Raw genomic sequence first — 18,523 nt, 5'->3', positions numbered from 1 at the left:
CGGTGTTTCGGCTTGAGAATTGTGTGGGCAGTGTGGGAGCGTGAGTCCGAAGGTGAACGCGTGTGTCACACGCCAGAAGCTCGAGAGTTGGAAACCCTGCCATTCAACGTAATTATTAGATTGCTAGCCAGAGCACGTGCACTAACGTGCACGCGCGATGCCCTGACATGAACGCGCGGCCGGACCAGCTTCCAAGACAAAGAACAGAGAAACTCAGATTACGACACACGCACACGACGGGGGGGACTTCACTCTCTGCTCAGGACGCCATTACTCCACTGTCTCTTTACAGGGCAAATACGTGTTTGCTGCTTTATTGTTTTAAATCTCAAATGTGGCAGCTTTGAATTCTTGAAAATCATAAGAGCTGACCATCAAACAGGATCGGGGGGAACTAATTTAAAGGTTGTTTAAAAAAGCATAACGCTATATTAAAGCATGCAATACTGAAGATGCAATATTACTTTCTGCAAGAAGTCTTTAGGTGTAATAAGGAAGGAGAAACTGGCAAGAATGCGCCACATGTTTTCCTCTCACCCCTGTCTTTGTCTCTCTTTCACAGGGAGCAGTGAGGACGGGGACAAAGAGTAATGAGCTACCACCACCGTGTGACACCTTGGTCTACTAGCATGACTTCTGATTTTGCGTTTGCTTTTTTTTCTTCTTTTTTTTAGCCATCAGATTTTAGACACACTCCAAGACAGTGCCTGTTATCGTCCAAGGACACTTTTGAAAGGTCCTCCCTGCCACGACACAGGGGTGGCCGAACCCTTTTAGAATATTCTAAAGAGTATGGTAATATATACAATGTACAAAATCATAATATATGTGTATGTTGTAAAGAATTCATGGATCCTGGGGAAAGCAATGCATTGAAATTCATATTTTTGGAACAAACAGACATGACTCAAAGGATGGAAAAGCTTTGGAAAGCATCCCAAGCCGGCCACTTAATTCACCTCTCATTCATGACAGATATTATTTAATGAGACTTTGGAGTCAGCACGGCTTGCAACGGGGCTGTTAATACATTGCAAACACGTGGCTGCAATGTTGACCTTCGGTTTTTCAACAAAGGATCAATACTATGAAAAAGACAGTAGTCAGTTCTGGGAACATCACACTTTGGAGAAATCGCTTTCCTTCTCAAAATGAGCACCACGAGAAATCCTTGTGGCGATGATAGCACTCGGGTCTATTCAGGAAAAAAAAAACAAGACATCTGGGACAGAAAGGAGCAAAGGGAGGTTAATGGTTCCTGTCTGGTTCCAGAGAGGCTGTCTGCAGTTCAACAGCTAATCCAGCCTGAACAATGGGTTTTGTGATTCTGTCAGTACTTTTTGTATCGGGACCGCAACTGTATTGTTTCACATGAATATGTGGCTCATGTGCTTTCTACCAAACTGAGTGCCAGCATCACTATCACTACCAATCACTGTTTGTTGTACACTTTAGACATCTAGCACAACATTGTCCCCCGTAGGGGTTAAAGGTTCAACAGATATTTTCCCAAGTACAACAATGCACGGTTTTAAGCATCTCTATAACAAGGCATCTTTCTGAAGTTCTACCTGAGGGACAAAAGGTACACGGGTTCCGTTGACGGTGAAAAGCCCTTTTCATACTATTGAGCCAAACCAAGCTGTCCGATGAGTAAGATGTTTTCAGACTACTAACAAATACCCAGTAGTGCTTTGGGAATGGCCTGGATTAGCACAGTAATGTTCATAACGACACAGTAGGATGAAAGGCATACATGCGATTAGTGATTTTGACTGCAAAGAGATTAGCCTGGGCCTCCGCGTGCTTCTGCAAGTGTAAATCAGCAAACCATATAGCATCTGTCCATTTCTATCATGTTATCCATCTGTACTTGGGCTGAATGCCTGAATTTACTGTGTCACCGTGCTGTATATTGGCTACACCGAGTCTGTCCGGAGCTGTTTTGTATCATGGTTCGAGTGTCAGAAGTTGAACCGTTGTACCTCTTAGGGTACAGAGATGCTTCTGATTCATTCAGGTTTGGTTCATTAACCAAAAACCAGGTTTGAACAACACATCAAAACAGTAGCAGAATGTCACTTTGTAGCGTTTCAAAGTCTTGGGTGAAATCGGTTTCAGCGAATATTTAAAAAAAAGAAAAGAAGAAGCTGGCGAGCCATATCCGTTGGATAATAAGTGGCTCAGTTTAGGGGCGATCTTGGATATTTGAAGGGTAAACAGACGAATTCAGCTAAACTAGGTGGCGGCTGAACTGCCCAGCTGTGCAGGACCGGATGAGAGGCAGCAACAGGTCGTCTTCGTGAGCTGGTTATTATTGTGAAGGCCAGGTGGTTGGTTACCCTAGAGTTGCGAAACTCTCGCACATGCGCACTGGATTCATCAAAGTAGCGCTTCACAAGCGTTCGCTAAGGCCGATCGAAGGTTAAAAACCTCGCGAGAGTTTCGAAAATCTCGGGTTACCGTCCAGACGCGACCCCGTAAAAATGTGAAACAGGAAAGGGGCGACGTGATTGGTGGGTGAGAATTGGTCGGCTGCCGTTTCCATAGCGCTCACCGTACAGCGGGCCCTGTCGCAAAGCTCCCTTGGTCGCCATTTTCAGTGTGTTCCCAGTGTTCGTTTGCTTTCAGAGGCTTAAATATTCTGTACTAGTTTAGCATAGAACCACCTATACAGCCATCTGTAATATTTTTGTATCTCAACGAAAAGACCTAAGAATACTGATGTACTGTACCCGGCGAGGAGGGAGAAGGTAAATAGAAGATATCTCTGTGTTTAATGTTGCCAAAGAGATGTTTTGTGGTCCCGGGTTAAGCAGGAACACGACGGACAGGTGAGGTCTTCACCCTTTCCCATCTTGGGGGTAAAGAGAGACGAAGGAGCAGCTTTGGCCTTGTACTGGTCGTGAACACTGTTAGTACCACGTGTCCCCGCACCAACTCGGTCACATCACTACTTTCTGTACCTTCTATCCGAGCTAAATAAAGTCCGTTTTACACGTCCCAGGGGTGTTTGGGTCTTTTGTTTGAATTGTTTGGGCAGCGTGAGGCAGAAGGTGGACGCGTGTGTCACACGCCAGAAGCTCGAGAGTAGGAAACCCTGCCATTCGTAATCATTAGATTGCTAGTGTAACCGGTTATTTTCTTGCCCGGTGCGGGATTCGATACGGGGTGTACTGCGCCACAAGGCGACATCACTAACCGCTCGGCTAAAGGGTCAGACCCGTTAGTTAGCGGCTAGCGTGTGTTATTAGTAGTTTACACTAGCCATTCTGCTAAAGCTAGCTAGATCCCCCCCCGAGACTATTTTCACATTGACAATAAAATCGTATGCAAGCCCAGTTCTGACATAACTGCTTTATTTGATAAAATATGATTACCTTTAAGTAGTTACATTCACGTAGGTACCGCACACACGGAAATTGGATGAGAGGCAAATACAAATATAAGTAGATACAAAATACATTTGGAGATCCGAGTAAATTATCGTGTACATACTTCAAACTTACTGTCTTACATACAGGATTTCTACAGCAGAAGTAAATAGTCGGTGCTTTTATTCCCAAGACGATTAAACAAAAACAAGTTACTGTGGGTTCCACTGCAATACATAAAAACACTTTACTTGCAAGTTTACTTCGCCTTCTGGTTTTATCCAAATTTAGCAAAAAGCCATTCCCGACAATTGTGTGCCCGTTTTCCTCGTCTGACATTTGCGCTTCATATATCTTAAAAGTTGCGGTACATGATTTGCAATCAAAGTGCTCACCAGGTGATTGTGACGATGAGTGTCTGTAGGAAGTGTTGCATATAGTGTGATTTTACAAACCCGGCGTCCACAATGAACGATTAACAATCAAATGATTAAAAAAATCGTCTGCTGCAAACTGCTGTTGCAGTCAATCAACGGCAGCACTTTAAGCATTAAAACTTTTTTTTCCTGTGAATATGCAATTATTTGAAGAAACGTCACAAAGATTAGTGTGCTTGATAACTTGAACGCAGTCGTTTTGCCCGAATCTGGTCCAAAGGCAATGCAGATCGTCTCTTAACTATTTCGTCTCAGGGTTTTTCAGTCAGGCATCTACGTGGCCTTCTAAGAGATCGTCTCGGCAGGCCTCCATTCTCCTCGATAAAACGACTTCCCCGAGCCCGTCAGCAGCCATTCAGCATCACAGTTATAAAGTGTGTCCCAGGTGAGAAGGCAATACTAATACAGTAAGTGAGGCTATCAAGTGAAACACCTTAAGGGATGCATATCCTACCAAAGGTACATAGCCCTTATTGACTAACAAAGGCAGGTGGAGAAAGCTGTTGTTTCAGAGTATACACGTTCCCGGGCTCCCGTCACGTCAGCCGGTAGGTAGGAAGCCGGTAAACGGCCGCAGAATGACGAAACAGGAAACAGGAAGTACTTTCAGCAAGGAGACTAAGCGAAGCGAGTCGCGGCGTGAGAAACCTATTCAAAGTCCAAGGCCACGAGTTTTTCCTGACCACAAGATAACCCTTTGTGACTACGAGTGTCAATGACGAGAAAACTCACTGAGCGCCGATGGAAGATCACCGGAGGCCAAACACTGAGGACTCTGCAGAAATACATCAACGACAAACGAGATTAACCACGCGTATGTAGTTTTTTCATCCTCCGACGTGCTCTGTCCCAGAGGATCAAGTGCGGTATCATTTTGAGTTTTGTTTTTTCTCTATCTACAGAATCTCATAGTACGTCACTTATTGTCACGTGGAACAGCAGGTACATCAGTTACACCGCTGGCTGCGTCACTATGCTAACCGTGTTGTAGTTGAATCAAAGCTGTGGATGGCTGAGGGCGGGCGGTGGTAGATATGATCAGGAGAGGCCAGCGCTGATGACGTGCCCACAGCCGGTTGGGGCAGCCGGGCGCCTCAGTAAAGCCCCGGGGGAGTGGAGCTTTTCTCCACCGAGTCATAGTGGACGTCAGGGGAATGGTCTTCCTCGGCGGCGGGCGGCTTGCCTGGCGCCTCCACCACTGGCTCACTTGGTGGTCTGGTGCTGGAGAAGGGTGAAAACAACAAGTGGTGAAGGATTTTTTTTTTTTTTGGGTTGTGTGATTTTTGGGCAAATATAGCATGCATGGAATTCCCAGATCTGTCTTATGCTAAACTAGTGACAGATCAATATGCAAAAAACAAGATAAATCTGCAACGTTACGCACACTGTTCAAACAACTAGGATTGAAAATCAACAAAAGCCTGATGGACTCATGCAGAAAGCGAGGGAGAGTCATGCTTGGTGTGTTCATGGTGCTCGAACATGCAAAGTATTTTTTTAATTCTTGGAAATGTCCCAACTGCTTGTGGTGGCTAACTGGGGAAATCCGGGATGAAGACTGAGGCCACCTTGCAGCTGCATTGTGTCAAGAGTGTCAAGCAGAGCAGATGATGAGAACAAGCAGCGCCCAGCCTGGGAAACCCTGCAGCCGAGGAGGATGGAGGAGCACCCGACAGGTGACGACGGAGGAAAAGGGTGAGAGAAAGTGAAGGGTTTCATGCGCCATTGGGGTGGATGATCTCAAATCACTTACGATGGGCTCTTGGTTGCTCAAAAGCGGGCGTAATCTGGCCCTGTACTGAAAGGTAAAAACAGTCCTAGAACATAAACAGTCTTGCACCGAGCACCAACTGCTACACACACATACACTTTATATGGTGAAGCATGCAACACCTAACAACATTACTTAAATGGCTTCAGGTCGTACAGGGTTTATTTGCAAATACAACAGGCATGGTGCTACCAACAGATGCAACACACACAAAAAAAAAACAACTCATACAAACTGTTAAGTATACCTCAGCATCTTAGTGTCTCCCCTTTGCTGTATATTAAAATGACATTTGTTAAACTCCTAGCAAATTCAGAACAATTTGCAGAGCAGAAAAAACACTGACAAAACACCCCACACATTGACACAAGCAGGCACAGACAGCCGTGGAGCTCTGATCACAGTGGCTTCATGGTGCAACCCCCCCCCCCACCACCACCACCACCACACACACACACGCACACGCACACACAGCATTGCAAAAAAAAAAAGTCAAATGGATCATTACTATGAGGAAGACACACACAATTGAGTTGAGGAAGTACCTTTATGTTTGCTAGCAGCAGGTGGAGCAGGCCAGAGGGGATGTATGGTGGGTCAGGGTGGGGTAGGATGCAGTGTAACTACTATGGTACACAGTCCACACACATACACACATGCAACAAGGCCAGTGACACATAATGATGACAATCCGTCCCGTGTCCAGAATCGCCGAGACGGAGGCGACACCAAACGTGTAAGTGGGGCCGCTGTGCAGTGTGCAAGGGGCAGGAGGGCAGCTAGGGAGGTACGTTCACTCGCTCGGTGAAGATGTTGTGAATAAAAAGAGAGGAAAAGAAGCCTCTGCAGCAGCAGGAGTGTTTCATACGAGCGTTTAGGAAGGGGCTCGGAGTCTTTAATGAACATTTTGCTTTCAAAGCATCTTCACTCAACTGCCGTGGATTGTTCTAGAGCGAAGACAGCGTTACGGGCTGATAAAAGAGCAAGCAAAGTTGGCCTTTTGAAGATTAATTTAGAGACAAATCAATAACACATTCCAGTGAATAAACCCACGTTTGAAAAGCTGACCTCTTCCCGGTGGGCCATCTAGAGGAATACACACGGAGAAAACAACCGAAGGGCTTTCGACTGAATACATTTATTCAGCTTTTCTTTTGTTTTAAGAGTAGAAATTCACCGTACATTTGAGGTCAATCAATGTTCAACATTACACTGCTTTGGTGCCCCCAACGCATGCAAATAAAGAAATTCTCTGTGCAGTTTTTTTTTTTTTTTTTGGATTTGGATTTGTCTTTCAAAACAAAAGCGTTTCAGAATAAAGTGGTAGGTCAGTGTAGGAACAGGAGTCGTTCGGCCGCTGGTGGCGGGTGTGCTACCTCTGCAGCGAGCGAGGGCAGTCATACCTTGGGCTTATTCTAGTGAAGGAAGAAGAAACACTGGCAGCTTCCAGTCGTTTGCACTCGACTTTTGTCTCTAAATTCATCAAAACAGAGATGAAAGAGGGGTTGGCGAAAGCTTGGGGGGAGGGGGGGGTGGGAGACAGGTGTTAGGTTACACACAAACATCGAGGAGAGCGGCGAGGCAGGAGACACATCTGTGGCATGGACGGTTTGCGTTGGAGGAGGTGCTCAGTTTGGCATAAGTCTCTTCCTCCCTTTGGTCAGTTTTAGTGAGGGGGGTTAATTTTAGTTCAACCCCACAAGAACTGCTGGGAGCGTGGCGGCGACGTATTTCTGGCGGCATAAATTGAGAGGACACACGCCGTGTCCACTTGGAGGTCACCGGAGTGACATACAGACAATGCAGAACGGCATATATATATATATATATATATCTTCCAAACATAGTGCATCACTCGTTGCATTTTTGAAATCAAGCCTTTTATTGCAAAGACAGTAGTACAAGACGGCTGACGGAAGCTCCAACATCAAACCATCTCCTTTCGAAGGCTGCGAGGCACACTTGTGCAAAACCGCGCCATGACGTCAGCATGAGTGCTGCGGCGAAGCCAAGGTGTGAATTGAGCGCCCGTGAGCCAGTTCAGGGGTAGCCGTAATAGTGCTACTGCTCTTTAATGACGCCCCGCGTGACGCTCTGGTCGGACGCTGGCTAATGTTTTGTTGCGTGCAATCAATTCAGCGCAGACGAATCTGCCGCAAGACTTGTCACTGGTGCTAGAATCTCATCATGTAATTACATGTTTTTTAATCTATAGCAAGAGGCCCTGCGCTGTGTGCTAATCTATATAATTTAAAAAAAGAGCTTGAGTTCTGCAACAACGTGTCTTCCAGGGAGAATATAAAAATTGCTTTGGCAACAAGGTTTCCAAACGACGGGTTCGTACTAACGGACGGCTGAGGTCAGCAGCAGCAGCAGCAGCAATTGCTTTTTCTTTCATGCATGAACGGTGGTTCACCCTACCCGGAGCCGTGCAGCCCTCTAAAGGACGAGGGTTTGGTTGTCCCCGTTCAGCCTCGGTAGAATATTCAGACACCACAAATGGCAGCAGGTCTCCGACAAACCTTATTTTTGTGTCTCTTACAAACCACCCATTAATAAAGATGTCCGTTACTGTAGAACAAGTTAAAAGGCCTTTTGCTGATAATATTTTGAAGTGTTTACAGTCACAGAAACAAGGACGTTTACTTTCATATAAGGTGCTTTTTAAATTAAAAAAACAAAAACGGATCATAGATACTGCAAGACAAGCATGGCACATTTATGTACAGTAAACATTCTTGCCATCTTTTGAAAATGACTCCCTTCCCCATCTTGCTGTTACATTAGCTGTTCACTCCATAGCCTGACATATAAATCCCGTATCCCTTTGCAACAAGGTGGTCAAAAACCTCACAGAATGTTAGGGTAAAACTGTGGTATTATACTGCAAGAATCAGTAAAATTAGTGGTCATCATTTCATGTTTAAGTGAGCAATCCTCTGTGGGATTAAACATATTTACACTCTGATATAGAAATCCTTTACACCTTCATTCTGAGGGGGAGTACTGACGTTTGTTAAAATCAGGTTTATTTGTGGGGGAAATAGTCCTCATTGCTAGAAAGGACATGTACATGCATGAAAGACAAGCAAAAGACACATTTCCCCTAAGTGAAAGGGTCCATTCCATTGATTTCAATAGGGATTGCACAGAGTCATCATTATTCTGGTTTGGCTTGGTGTGGCTCTGCACCGAGGCTTTGCCAGTGTGCCCAGTGCCCGGGTAGAAATCACAGGGTGGGGTAGTTAGAGTCTACGAGGACAACAGGCAGGGGGGCTTTGGGAGAACAAAAAAAAGAGAGAGATACAAGCCTTCCCTTGCATGATTAGTCTTGGGAAGAGTTTATTGCCATAAGCGGGAGTGGGGTGGATTGGGGGGGGGGGCATGGGAGGAAGGGAGCAGAGAGGATTGGTGGAGAGCAGAATGGACAGGGGGCAGCGAGGTGTCTGTCCTATTGCACGGCTGGCTGAGTCTGTGCCTGTCTGTCTGTCCTCACACTGTCGAAATCAATTTGCCCTCTGCGGAGCTGCGAAACAAAGAGAGGGAGAGGCTTCCAGGTGGGTGGTGCTCAACAGAAACAGGAGAGAGCAAACACAACCAGAGCAAGGAGCTGTTCCTACCGACAACCGCAAAGCCACACATGACAACAGATTCCACAGTTTGAAAACATCAGTTGAAGTGACCCTCATGTTAAGTGGAATTAAGATGAATTTGTGACAGCAAAATGGTTACAACAGATATGGTAAGCATAGGTAAGCTCAGTAAGGACTGGGGGTGTGTGTGGGTAAGCAGGAACAAGCACTACAGTAGTCGCATGGTGCACGTAAAGGAAGATCAGTTAGGTGGGTCAAGCAAAGAGAAGCTGGAAAGTGAAAGTACAAGTACCCACTGAACTTAATCTTCATTAAGGAATGCAAAAAAAAACTTAATCTTATTTTAAAGCTTTACTCAAAAAACACAAAGTCACAGTAGAATGCCTGCAAAATATATTCTGTCTTCAAGGCTGATAAAAAAAATAAAAAACAAAACAAAGGTGAATCAAAATTTCCCTGTATGGGTTGAGGAATGGACCATTTAATGTAAGGTTAACTAAACACAAGACAAGCCTTGCTGAGCACTACTGCATATATGCTATCATCTTATTATTCAGTACAGCTTATAGACAGAAGAGAATGGCCACACAAAATAGCAAAAATAAAATATAAACAAGCAAGCAAAAAAAAAAAACACAAAAATGACAGAACAAAAACATGGTAGTGTGTCCTACTGACTGTGTGTTTGAACGAGAACATGACGTGTATTTGGAGAACTTAAACTTGGACCACACCCTTGTGTGAAACGTCGCAGTCCCACCTCCATTTCCAAATATTTAAATTTGAGCTGGAGTCAGTATGCTTTTAGTTCGATCAGTTCTTAATGTAAACACCATAGCTGCCATTCATTTGCAAACAAAAAGGCATTTATTGTTATTATTCAGGTCAGGGGTGATATTTCTACACTGTGTCTTTACCATTATTTTAAGAACCTCCCTTTGTTGAACTGACTGAATAGGAAATTAGCTGAACCCAACCCTGATGTGATGCCAAACGTATCAAAGGAAGTAATATCTGCAATAGGTTAAAACCAGGTCTTACCTTGTGGGGAAGCGGGGCTCATACTCTTCAACCCCTTGCTATTAAAAGAAAAGCGATGAGAAAAAAGCATTAATCAAGTACTATCCACCAATGGATTCTAGCATGAAAACGGTCACTTAATGAACATTATTAACCTTCACTTAAAAGTATTTTGCCAAATTAATTTAGGGATGCCATACTCCAAACAGCCAGTAGATGTCAGTCAAAGCAAGCGGCAGTGGAGACTGCAGGTTTGGGAAGGGATGGGAATCATGCTGGAATCGTTTAAGCAGAAGCCAGACAAATATTTACAGAAATATCTATTAACTTTTAACAGCAGGAGCACACACACACACACACACATTTTCATAGACTAATGAACCATCAGACATGTGCGTACACCCCTCTCCTATCACCCGATCCCTAAATTCAAGCTGAGGGCCTAAGAGTCAGGCTCGTCTGCACACCTGAGCACTGGACTGCCTTCCTTCCATAAGCAGTGTTCATCCTGATTCACAACATAGTGACCTTTGTTTTGACGGGCCTTGATTACTGACCATACTCAAGACACTTTCATGTGCAAATAGGCCTGCCAGCACTAAGCCAGACAGGCCACAGTTCTCTCCGCGTGTCACTGGGGATAGTTTCCGCCGAATGATCTGAGGCAGAAACATCCTGCATGAAAAATTAAAGCTTCTAAATGGCTGTGCCAGGGCTCGGGGTGAGCGGCAGGAGGCAAGTTGGAATTATGTAACGCTACCGCCGCTTTTGCCTTTTGAAAAAATGGGAGTCCCCCCACCCACCCACCTTACTTCCTCCCTCCTGCTTTTTTGTTGTTGTTTTTTTAAGTAAGCTGGGCTAACCCTGCCCTGTGTTATCAGTTTGATGCCTGTCAGAGGCACAGCAGGCGAGCACAGAGGCAGTCTTCTCCAATCTGAGCTGTGTCACATCTTGATCCCAGCCCGTAACACACACACACACACACACACACACACACACACACACACACACACACACACACACACACACACACACACAGAGTGATAAGAACCATGTGACATGTCAGGAAACTGATCCCTGCCTTTATTTAAGCTAAAGAAGCCGAACGTTCTTGGGGGCGCTGTTAAAGACAGACAGCCTGCCAAAATAAAGTTATTTTTAAGCTATATCTGGGTGGAATACGAGTGTTTATAGTGATAACGTTACTCTTAGCCACTCCCCCAAATGTGACTGAAGGAAAGTGTATCGGCCAACTCCGAGATCTCTGAGGAGAATGACGTGTGCTGGTCTTTGCTAGGCGTTATGAGACAGCTTAGTCTCGTGCCTGAGTGTGAATGTATGTTTTCGCACTCATTTGCGGGGCCCCCCCACCTGTGAGAAGCCTGGCACTGCCACGCTGTAGGGGCGTTGTTGTCTGCCGTGTGCCATGGCAGCGTTCTGTGCCACCATACGGGAGTGCATGTCATAGTCAGGGATGGGGAGAACCACGTCCTCTCTCTCCAGAAGGTTTCCTGTGCTGCTGCTCTTCCCATGGTGGAGACTGGAGACACATAAGCATACATAACATACACACATCACTTCAGTTGTACACATGATCGCTGTGCTTTTCTGCAACAGAGATCAAAATAACACCCACTTGTGGACTCGAAGCTGCCTCATGGAGTCACCTTCGCCATCAGAGATCACCCGTGTGTAGGAGAAGGGGAACCAGCCGCGCCTGTTGAGTAGAAAACCTCTGCTTATTAACCATGCAGTACAAATAGCTAAAAACAAACTAGTACAAAACCAAACCCAATAAATACAGCTACTCTATGTACACACATGGATTAAATTACAATTCACGGTAACACTTTAGTATGGGGAACATATTCTAAGTAACAAAAACTTAATTACTAGTGAATTAGTAATGATCAAGATGTCACTTTAGTATGGGGAACATATTCTAAGTAACAAAAACTTAATTTAGAGTAATTTAACACTATGAACACTTGTAGTTTTGTGTGTTGTTATGTAAGAACAGACCATATTCATTAAGTGTTAGTAAGGGAGAATAACTCTTCTTGTGGTACTACCACCTTATAAAGTCGATACTAAGCAAAGCATATTGAGATGGTACTACTAATAAGCAATACTGAGGTTATAGAGGGAAAACTCATAGTTAATGGCTTACTGGTTGTATAATAAGGCCATGCAGAATAAGGCATTAATGAGTATGTAATAATGACCAATTAAGAGCCAATATGTTGCTAATTTGCATGCTAATAAGCACCTAATTAATGGTGACTACGTTCCCCATACTAAAGTGTTACCCAATTCACATCTACACAAGAACGAGTCAGGCTGTGTGCCTATCTACCTGTAGCACTACAACTATACAGGTGTGTGTGTGTGTGTGTGTGTGTGTGCATTTGTTCATATGTCCATGTATGCGATGCGTGTGTGTGCTCCACTCACATCCTGTTCTTCTCATTCTCTCCGTAGTGCCAGCCGTCACGGGCCTCGGGCACCAGCAGGGTGATGACGTCACCCTCGGAGAAGCTGAGCAGGGTGCTGTTGTCCCCGGCCGCGTGGGAGAAGATGGCTTGGACTCGTGTTCTCCCGTTCCTCTCCAGCCCCGCCGCCATGGAGCTGGACCTGGGCAGCGTACGGGTCTCCGCTGAGGGGAGGATGGGTGGGAAAAATGGGGATTGATGAAAGAAGAAAAGATGGAGAGAACCACAGAGAAGAAGGTGGAGGAGGGAGCGGGATATGGGGAGGTGGAGGGAGAGGTGTCAGAGAAAGGAAGGAAGAAGGAAGGGAGGAATGATGGGCTGACTGTTCAAGCGATAATCTGATGAAACTCGCCCCAGATGTTAGACTGTCACTTCCAGCCTCCAGCTCCACTGAGCCAGCAAACGCACAGTACATGAGTCATGTACGTGCTACGGGCATGGGCAGCGAGCAATCTATGCATATGCAGGATTCTGTGAGACATCTTTAAATAATATTTAAGGTGCTCCGAACGGGTGTATGGGCATTGACCAGCAGTACGATGACGTCTGTCTCTTTCCTGAGCGATTTGAAATGCTTCAATTTTTTCGTGGTACTTGTCCCTGGCGTCCGCCTATTTTTACTCTTCCTTTCCCCTCTCCTGTTTTTTAATATATTGTACTTCCTCTTATTCCCGGTTGTTCTGGCCTGCTTCCATTAAGACTACATAGGCTGTGTATTTGTGCTCCATTTGACTGGATGAAAGCGATGAGAATGAGGAAGGATGAGCAGAAGTCTTATTCCATTATTTTCCTTTAAATGGTGTTCAGAAAACCATATTCAAAAGGGTTTCAAAACCCTACACCACTTTTAGTGTGGTATAAAAACCTTCATAAAGGCCATGCATAGGAAATGCACTATACATACACCCTGCTTTACAGACTCTAAATATGGTCCATTTAAAATATATCAGTATATATTGGTCATTTACATTTGAATATCTAATAAGTATACTATCAGGTCAATCAATAAATGTCCCTTATAACATCCTTTGTCAAAGTGTGTCACCTTAGCCCTTCTTAAATCTCTGCGGAAAGGGGTTCATTTCAAATTGAAAAAACACAATTTGGGATTTTAGTAGGTCTACAACGTTAGAATGAGTTCACAGTGTTCATTTGTGACGCGACTTATTTCCTTACTGAGTGTGGTCTTGCTCTTGGCTGGAGCCACCTTGCGCACGGGCAGGGTGTTGGAGTACACCTCCGATCCCTGCCTCTGGGGTTGTGGTGAGCCTTTGCCCTGCGCTACTTTCCCCTCCATCCAGGTCTGGTAGTCATCTCCTCCGTGGGTGCCAGCTGTGCCGTTCATCACTGGCATCCCTCCATCCACCCCTCCCATCAGCCTCTGTGCAGAGGAGGGAATTTGCATACCAATTAGAAGGCTCTCTCGCTTGTCTTTCTCACTCCCTCGCTTACATCATCACGGGCTGTTTCATAACAGTCTGCAGCTCATCAATAATAATGAGAGAGGTAGAATTGGGTCAGAGAGTGCTGATTAATGAGCAAGTCAATCACCTGTAATAAAGCGAGCAAATACATACAACACTAGAAGAATGCAGTCAGTAGAGCGCAGATCCCCTCCAGGGATCATCTCCCCTTCTCTGGTGCTCGGACACAGGCAACAAACCAGCTGATGAGCTAGCGCACAACTGCAGGTTTTGCAGAGGATTTAAATCACTGCAACCATGAGAGGTCCTTGATCATACAGTAATAACTGTGCACAAAAATTATTAGGCCGACAGGCCCTGTAGTATGTCAGATTAGCAGTGGACAGATACACACACATGGACAGAAAACCAGTGTCTTTCCTGTCATTATAAGACTTCTGCGCACAACGCCCAAGTCGATTGAACGGAAAATATGGAAAAGTGTTTAATATGCAGGACTCAAGCTAAAAAATCTACCCAACAAAAACGTTTTGCCTGTCAGTCTGTGGATGTGCAGCCCCCTAGGGGATGGGCAACAGGATCCAGAAAGGGCCGGTGGGGGTGCAGGTCTTTGTTCCAACCAAGCAGTTACACACCTGAGTCTACAAATTAAGGTTCTTAACAAAAACTATTGGTTGACTAATAGACTCAGGTGTGTAACTGCTTGGTTGGAACAAAGACCTGCACCCACACCGGCCCTTTCTGGACCATGCAACCAATATGAACTTGCACTTTCCAAAAAGAAAGGGTTTGCTATGCGACCTGTTGGTCTAACCCTAAACCGTTTATTTTCGTTACATAATGAAGCTGGGTAAACCGCTTATGCTCGCACACTCGCGACTCACTTCTACGGTTGACTCAGATCGGGCAACGACAAGAATACGCAACACTTCCTGTTTTGACTGCAACCTAGAGGAAGTTGTTCCTTTTTAACTTTTGCATTTTTTTAGATGATCAAAACTATTTTAAATAACTTTTGATCATGTCCCTGCCCGATGCGAGTCGGGAGAGACTAAATGCCATTCCTGAGCCTTCTTACCCAGTATGCCTTGCAGTCTAAAGAAGACCAGCCCCCCCCCCCCAAATGCCGAACATTACATGATGTAATTTCTATAATTTCTTCAAGTTCTTGGCAGGAACGACACTGAAGTCAGTTTAAGGGGAATGTTCAGGGAAACATAAATAGTGATGTTTAGCGGCTGATTCTCCGTTCACAGCAGCTAATAAAATACACCTCTGCAGACTAATGCATCCACACTGTAACCTTATTTCAGGAGATCTATGAGTCAAATGTGCATATTTAGGTCCATTTTGGTTCGTAAGTGTTAATTTTATACATTTAATAATGACCTAATGTGAAATAATAGGGGATGCATTACTTGGCAGCAACAATCAATTCTTCTGAAGAATGCACACACCCCTTAACACTCGGTAATGACACTTCAAATCAAAGTTAGGATAGGAATCAAATGGTTTTATCAGCACATACTTTATCCGATCGACTTTGACAGAGTGAATTTGAAACCTCATCACCTTCATTTTTCCACATTTAAAAACCTCATTTTAGTATATCTGATGCTTAAAAACACATCGACAAAGAACACCAATTAGTTTGCCTTAAGAAATATTGAGAGATTAAATCAATGTAAATTCCAGACCAATCATATCAAGGAAATTCTACAACTACTGAGTCCAATAAAACATTAATGACTCTATAACTTCAGATCACTTATCATTGCTGAACATAACAAAGAAGATAATATCATTTTAAACAGTAATTTGCCTTAAATATCTACTACTACTACTCCCGGATGCTCCTGTTAGGGGTTGCCACAGCGGATCATCTGTTTCCATCTCTTCCTGTCCTCTGCATCTTCCTCTGTCATACCAGCCACCTGCATGTCCTCCCTCACCACATCCATAAACCTCCTCTTTGGCCTTCCTCTTTTCCTCTTTCCTGGCAGCTCCATATTCAGCATCCTTCTCCCAGTATACCCAGCATCTCTCCTCTAATATACTCGTTCCTAATCCTGTCCTCCTCCGTCACTCCCAACTCCCAAGTAATTTGCCAAGTAACTCCCAAGTAATTTGGCTTAAGAATAAGTTCCGTTAATTTTACAATGGACATTTGCACTATATTTAAACAAACCATCCCTCAAGAGGGAAATTAAAGCCTTCTGTCTACAAGACCAGTCTCTTGAGAGAGCTCCTGCCAGCTCACAGCGGGGTCTGTGAGAATGACTAACTGGTGGAGCTTCTCAACTCCGAAAACGTTGGAGCAAAATTTCAATCAATTCACAAAACTGCCAATATTCGAAATCTACACAGTTGATTTCTCGCCTCAAAAATTCTCAGAAGTTGGTGTCTGGGTGGCCTGGCGGTCTAACACGGGTATCCCGGTTCGTATGTCCGTGTTACTTCCCGCTTGGTTGGGCATCTCTACAGACACAATTGGCTGTGTCTGTAGGTGGGAAGCCGGATGTGGGTGTGTCCTGGTCGCTGCACTAGCGCCTCCTCTGGTTGGTCGGGGCTCCTCTTCAGGGGTGAGGGGGAACTGGGGGGAATAGCGTGATCCTCCCACGCGCTACGTCCCCCTGGTGAAACTCCTCACTGTCCACATGTATCGGAGGAGGCATGTGGTAGTCTGCAGCCCTCCTCGGATCAGCAGAGGTGGTGGAGCAGTGACCGGGGACGGCTCCAAAGAGTGGGGTAATTGGCCAAGTACAATTGGGGAGAAAAAGGGGGGGAGATTCTCGGGAGTGAATTTAATGATGAATGGCATACGAAAATGGTAAAACCGTTGTTGGCCTGTTTCTCTGCTGCTTTGGCACTCAGGTATCTTCGGACCCCAAGGCGTACTGGGTATGGAGGCCCAGCAAGGTGTCTCTCCCAGATCCGAGTACACGGTAAATGTGACTCATGCATGTGTGCAGTTGATTTAAATAGGGCAGAGATATAGACAACAGCATTGGTCGGGCGAGCCAGAGAGTGAATAAGGAGGGAGAGCAACGATAGCGAGAACAAAGGTTTTTCCAAGGTTTTTCATCACCGCAACCACGAGAGGTTCTTCATCATACAGTTATAACTGTGCACAAAATGTTTTAGGATAATAGGTCCAGTAGTTTACGAGATTAGCCACGGACACACAGACACACAACACATGCGTGCGCAACCAAACACTCCCCCAGGCTATCCGCGGGGGATAAAAAAAACAAGCTTTTGGATCAATGCTGGGCCAGGAGAATGCGTATATGTGCACTGATAAATCCCTACGCACAATAATACATGGAGTAATTACAACTGGGTGAGACGGAAGAGAACAACACATTCCACAGTTTCAAAGTAGGTTACTGTTCTGAAGAACATAGCTGAATCTGCAGCAAAGTTTTAATTGGAAGCATGGGCCAAATGGCGGAAGTCTTTCATGTGATTCTTAAGGGCTTCTAAGCAGAGTTCAACAAACCAGCCCGGGAGGAGGGGGCAGGGTGCAAAAGGGCCAGAGGAGCAGACGAATTCAAGCTGCTTCCGAGCTACATGCTAATTAGCACGGTTTGGAAATGATTTCATCTGTATCAGTGAGAGCTATCAAGGATGTGTCGAGAGCTCCCATCTTGCAACAAGCTACTAATTATAGACCGTGTTGAAGTCACAGAACACATACCTCTTTGTGTGTGTGCGTGTGTATGTGTGTAAATTCCCTGTACGAGCAGAAGTGGATACCTAACCCATATTGGGCCAGCCTAAACTGAAACATGTCTTAAAACCAAAAGAACAAAGAAAAAGATGCTTGAATAATTTGTGACAACTACTTATAGCATGTTTAGGTGATCTGACAGTCTATAATATGAACAAACACAGAGACACACAAAACAGCAACCTTCCATGAGCTAATGTGCATTACCCCATGGATGACAACATGTGTGGCTACACTTTTACCAAAAAAATTTTGATTAAACTGATTAAACTGTGCCATTCTCTGGCCCTGTAGCACATAAACTGGTGATTGCAGAGTGATGGGTGCACTAACCTGTTGCCCCATGGCACCACTAGCCATGAGGGCTGCCAGCTCAGGGGGTACTGGCAGTGGTTTGGCACCAGGGATGGGCTCAGAGATCACCTTGGCGCCTGCATGGTGAGCAACGGGGCCCATGGTGCCAGCTGGCCCACTCATCTGCTGGGCCAGGAGCATGGCGCGGTCTGGCAGCTTGGTAGGATCGGCACATGCCTGCTGCCACCCTGGGATCTTCTGGGATAACAGCTCTTTCCCCTGGACGGACGGAGGGTGGGAAAGGGTAGTAAAATGGGAGGGAGGGGAAGGGGCAGACAATTGAATGGGCATGGAGAAGAACAAGGAATGAATGTACGCCAGATGA

The 18,523-nt window shown here is 45.2% G+C and overlaps 2 protein-coding genes across 5 annotated transcripts in view; one reads left to right on the top strand and one right to left on the bottom strand.

Annotated features, from left to right (window-relative positions):
• Positions 1-3,000, top strand: part of aatkb (apoptosis-associated tyrosine kinase b) — a 22,325-nt gene extending 19,325 nt beyond the window's left edge. For all 4 annotated transcript variants that reach the window (XM_056296920.1, XM_056296922.1, XM_056296921.1 and 1 more), the window contains one exon: positions 563-3,000. In XM_056296920.1, the coding sequence (XP_056152895.1) occupies positions 563-591 (29 nt within the window). In that variant the 3' untranslated portion in view covers positions 592-3,000. The remainder of the gene's footprint in view (positions 1-562) is intronic.
• Positions 3,001-4,905: 1,905 nt separating this feature from the next.
• Positions 4,906-18,523, bottom strand: part of baiap2b (BAR/IMD domain containing adaptor protein 2b) — a 73,810-nt gene continuing 60,192 nt past the window's right edge. Inside the window, exons 8-14 of the mRNA XM_056296750.1 lie at positions 18,178-18,417; positions 13,864-14,068; positions 12,650-12,851; positions 11,832-11,912; positions 11,567-11,735; positions 10,217-10,254; positions 4,906-5,032 (exon numbers count right to left, since the gene is read on the bottom strand). Coding sequence (XP_056152725.1) covers positions 4,906-5,032; positions 10,217-10,254; positions 11,567-11,735; positions 11,832-11,912; positions 12,650-12,851; positions 13,864-14,068; positions 18,178-18,417 — 1,062 coding nt within the window. The remainder of the gene's footprint in view (positions 5,033-10,216; positions 10,255-11,566; positions 11,736-11,831; positions 11,913-12,649; positions 12,852-13,863; positions 14,069-18,177; positions 18,418-18,523) is intronic.

This window comes from Lampris incognitus, chromosome 17, assembly GCF_029633865.1.
Source record: "Lampris incognitus isolate fLamInc1 chromosome 17, fLamInc1.hap2, whole genome shotgun sequence".
Taxonomy (NCBI): domain Eukaryota; kingdom Metazoa; phylum Chordata; class Actinopteri; order Lampriformes; family Lampridae; genus Lampris; species Lampris incognitus.
This window is presented reverse-complemented; position numbering and strand designations above follow the sequence as displayed.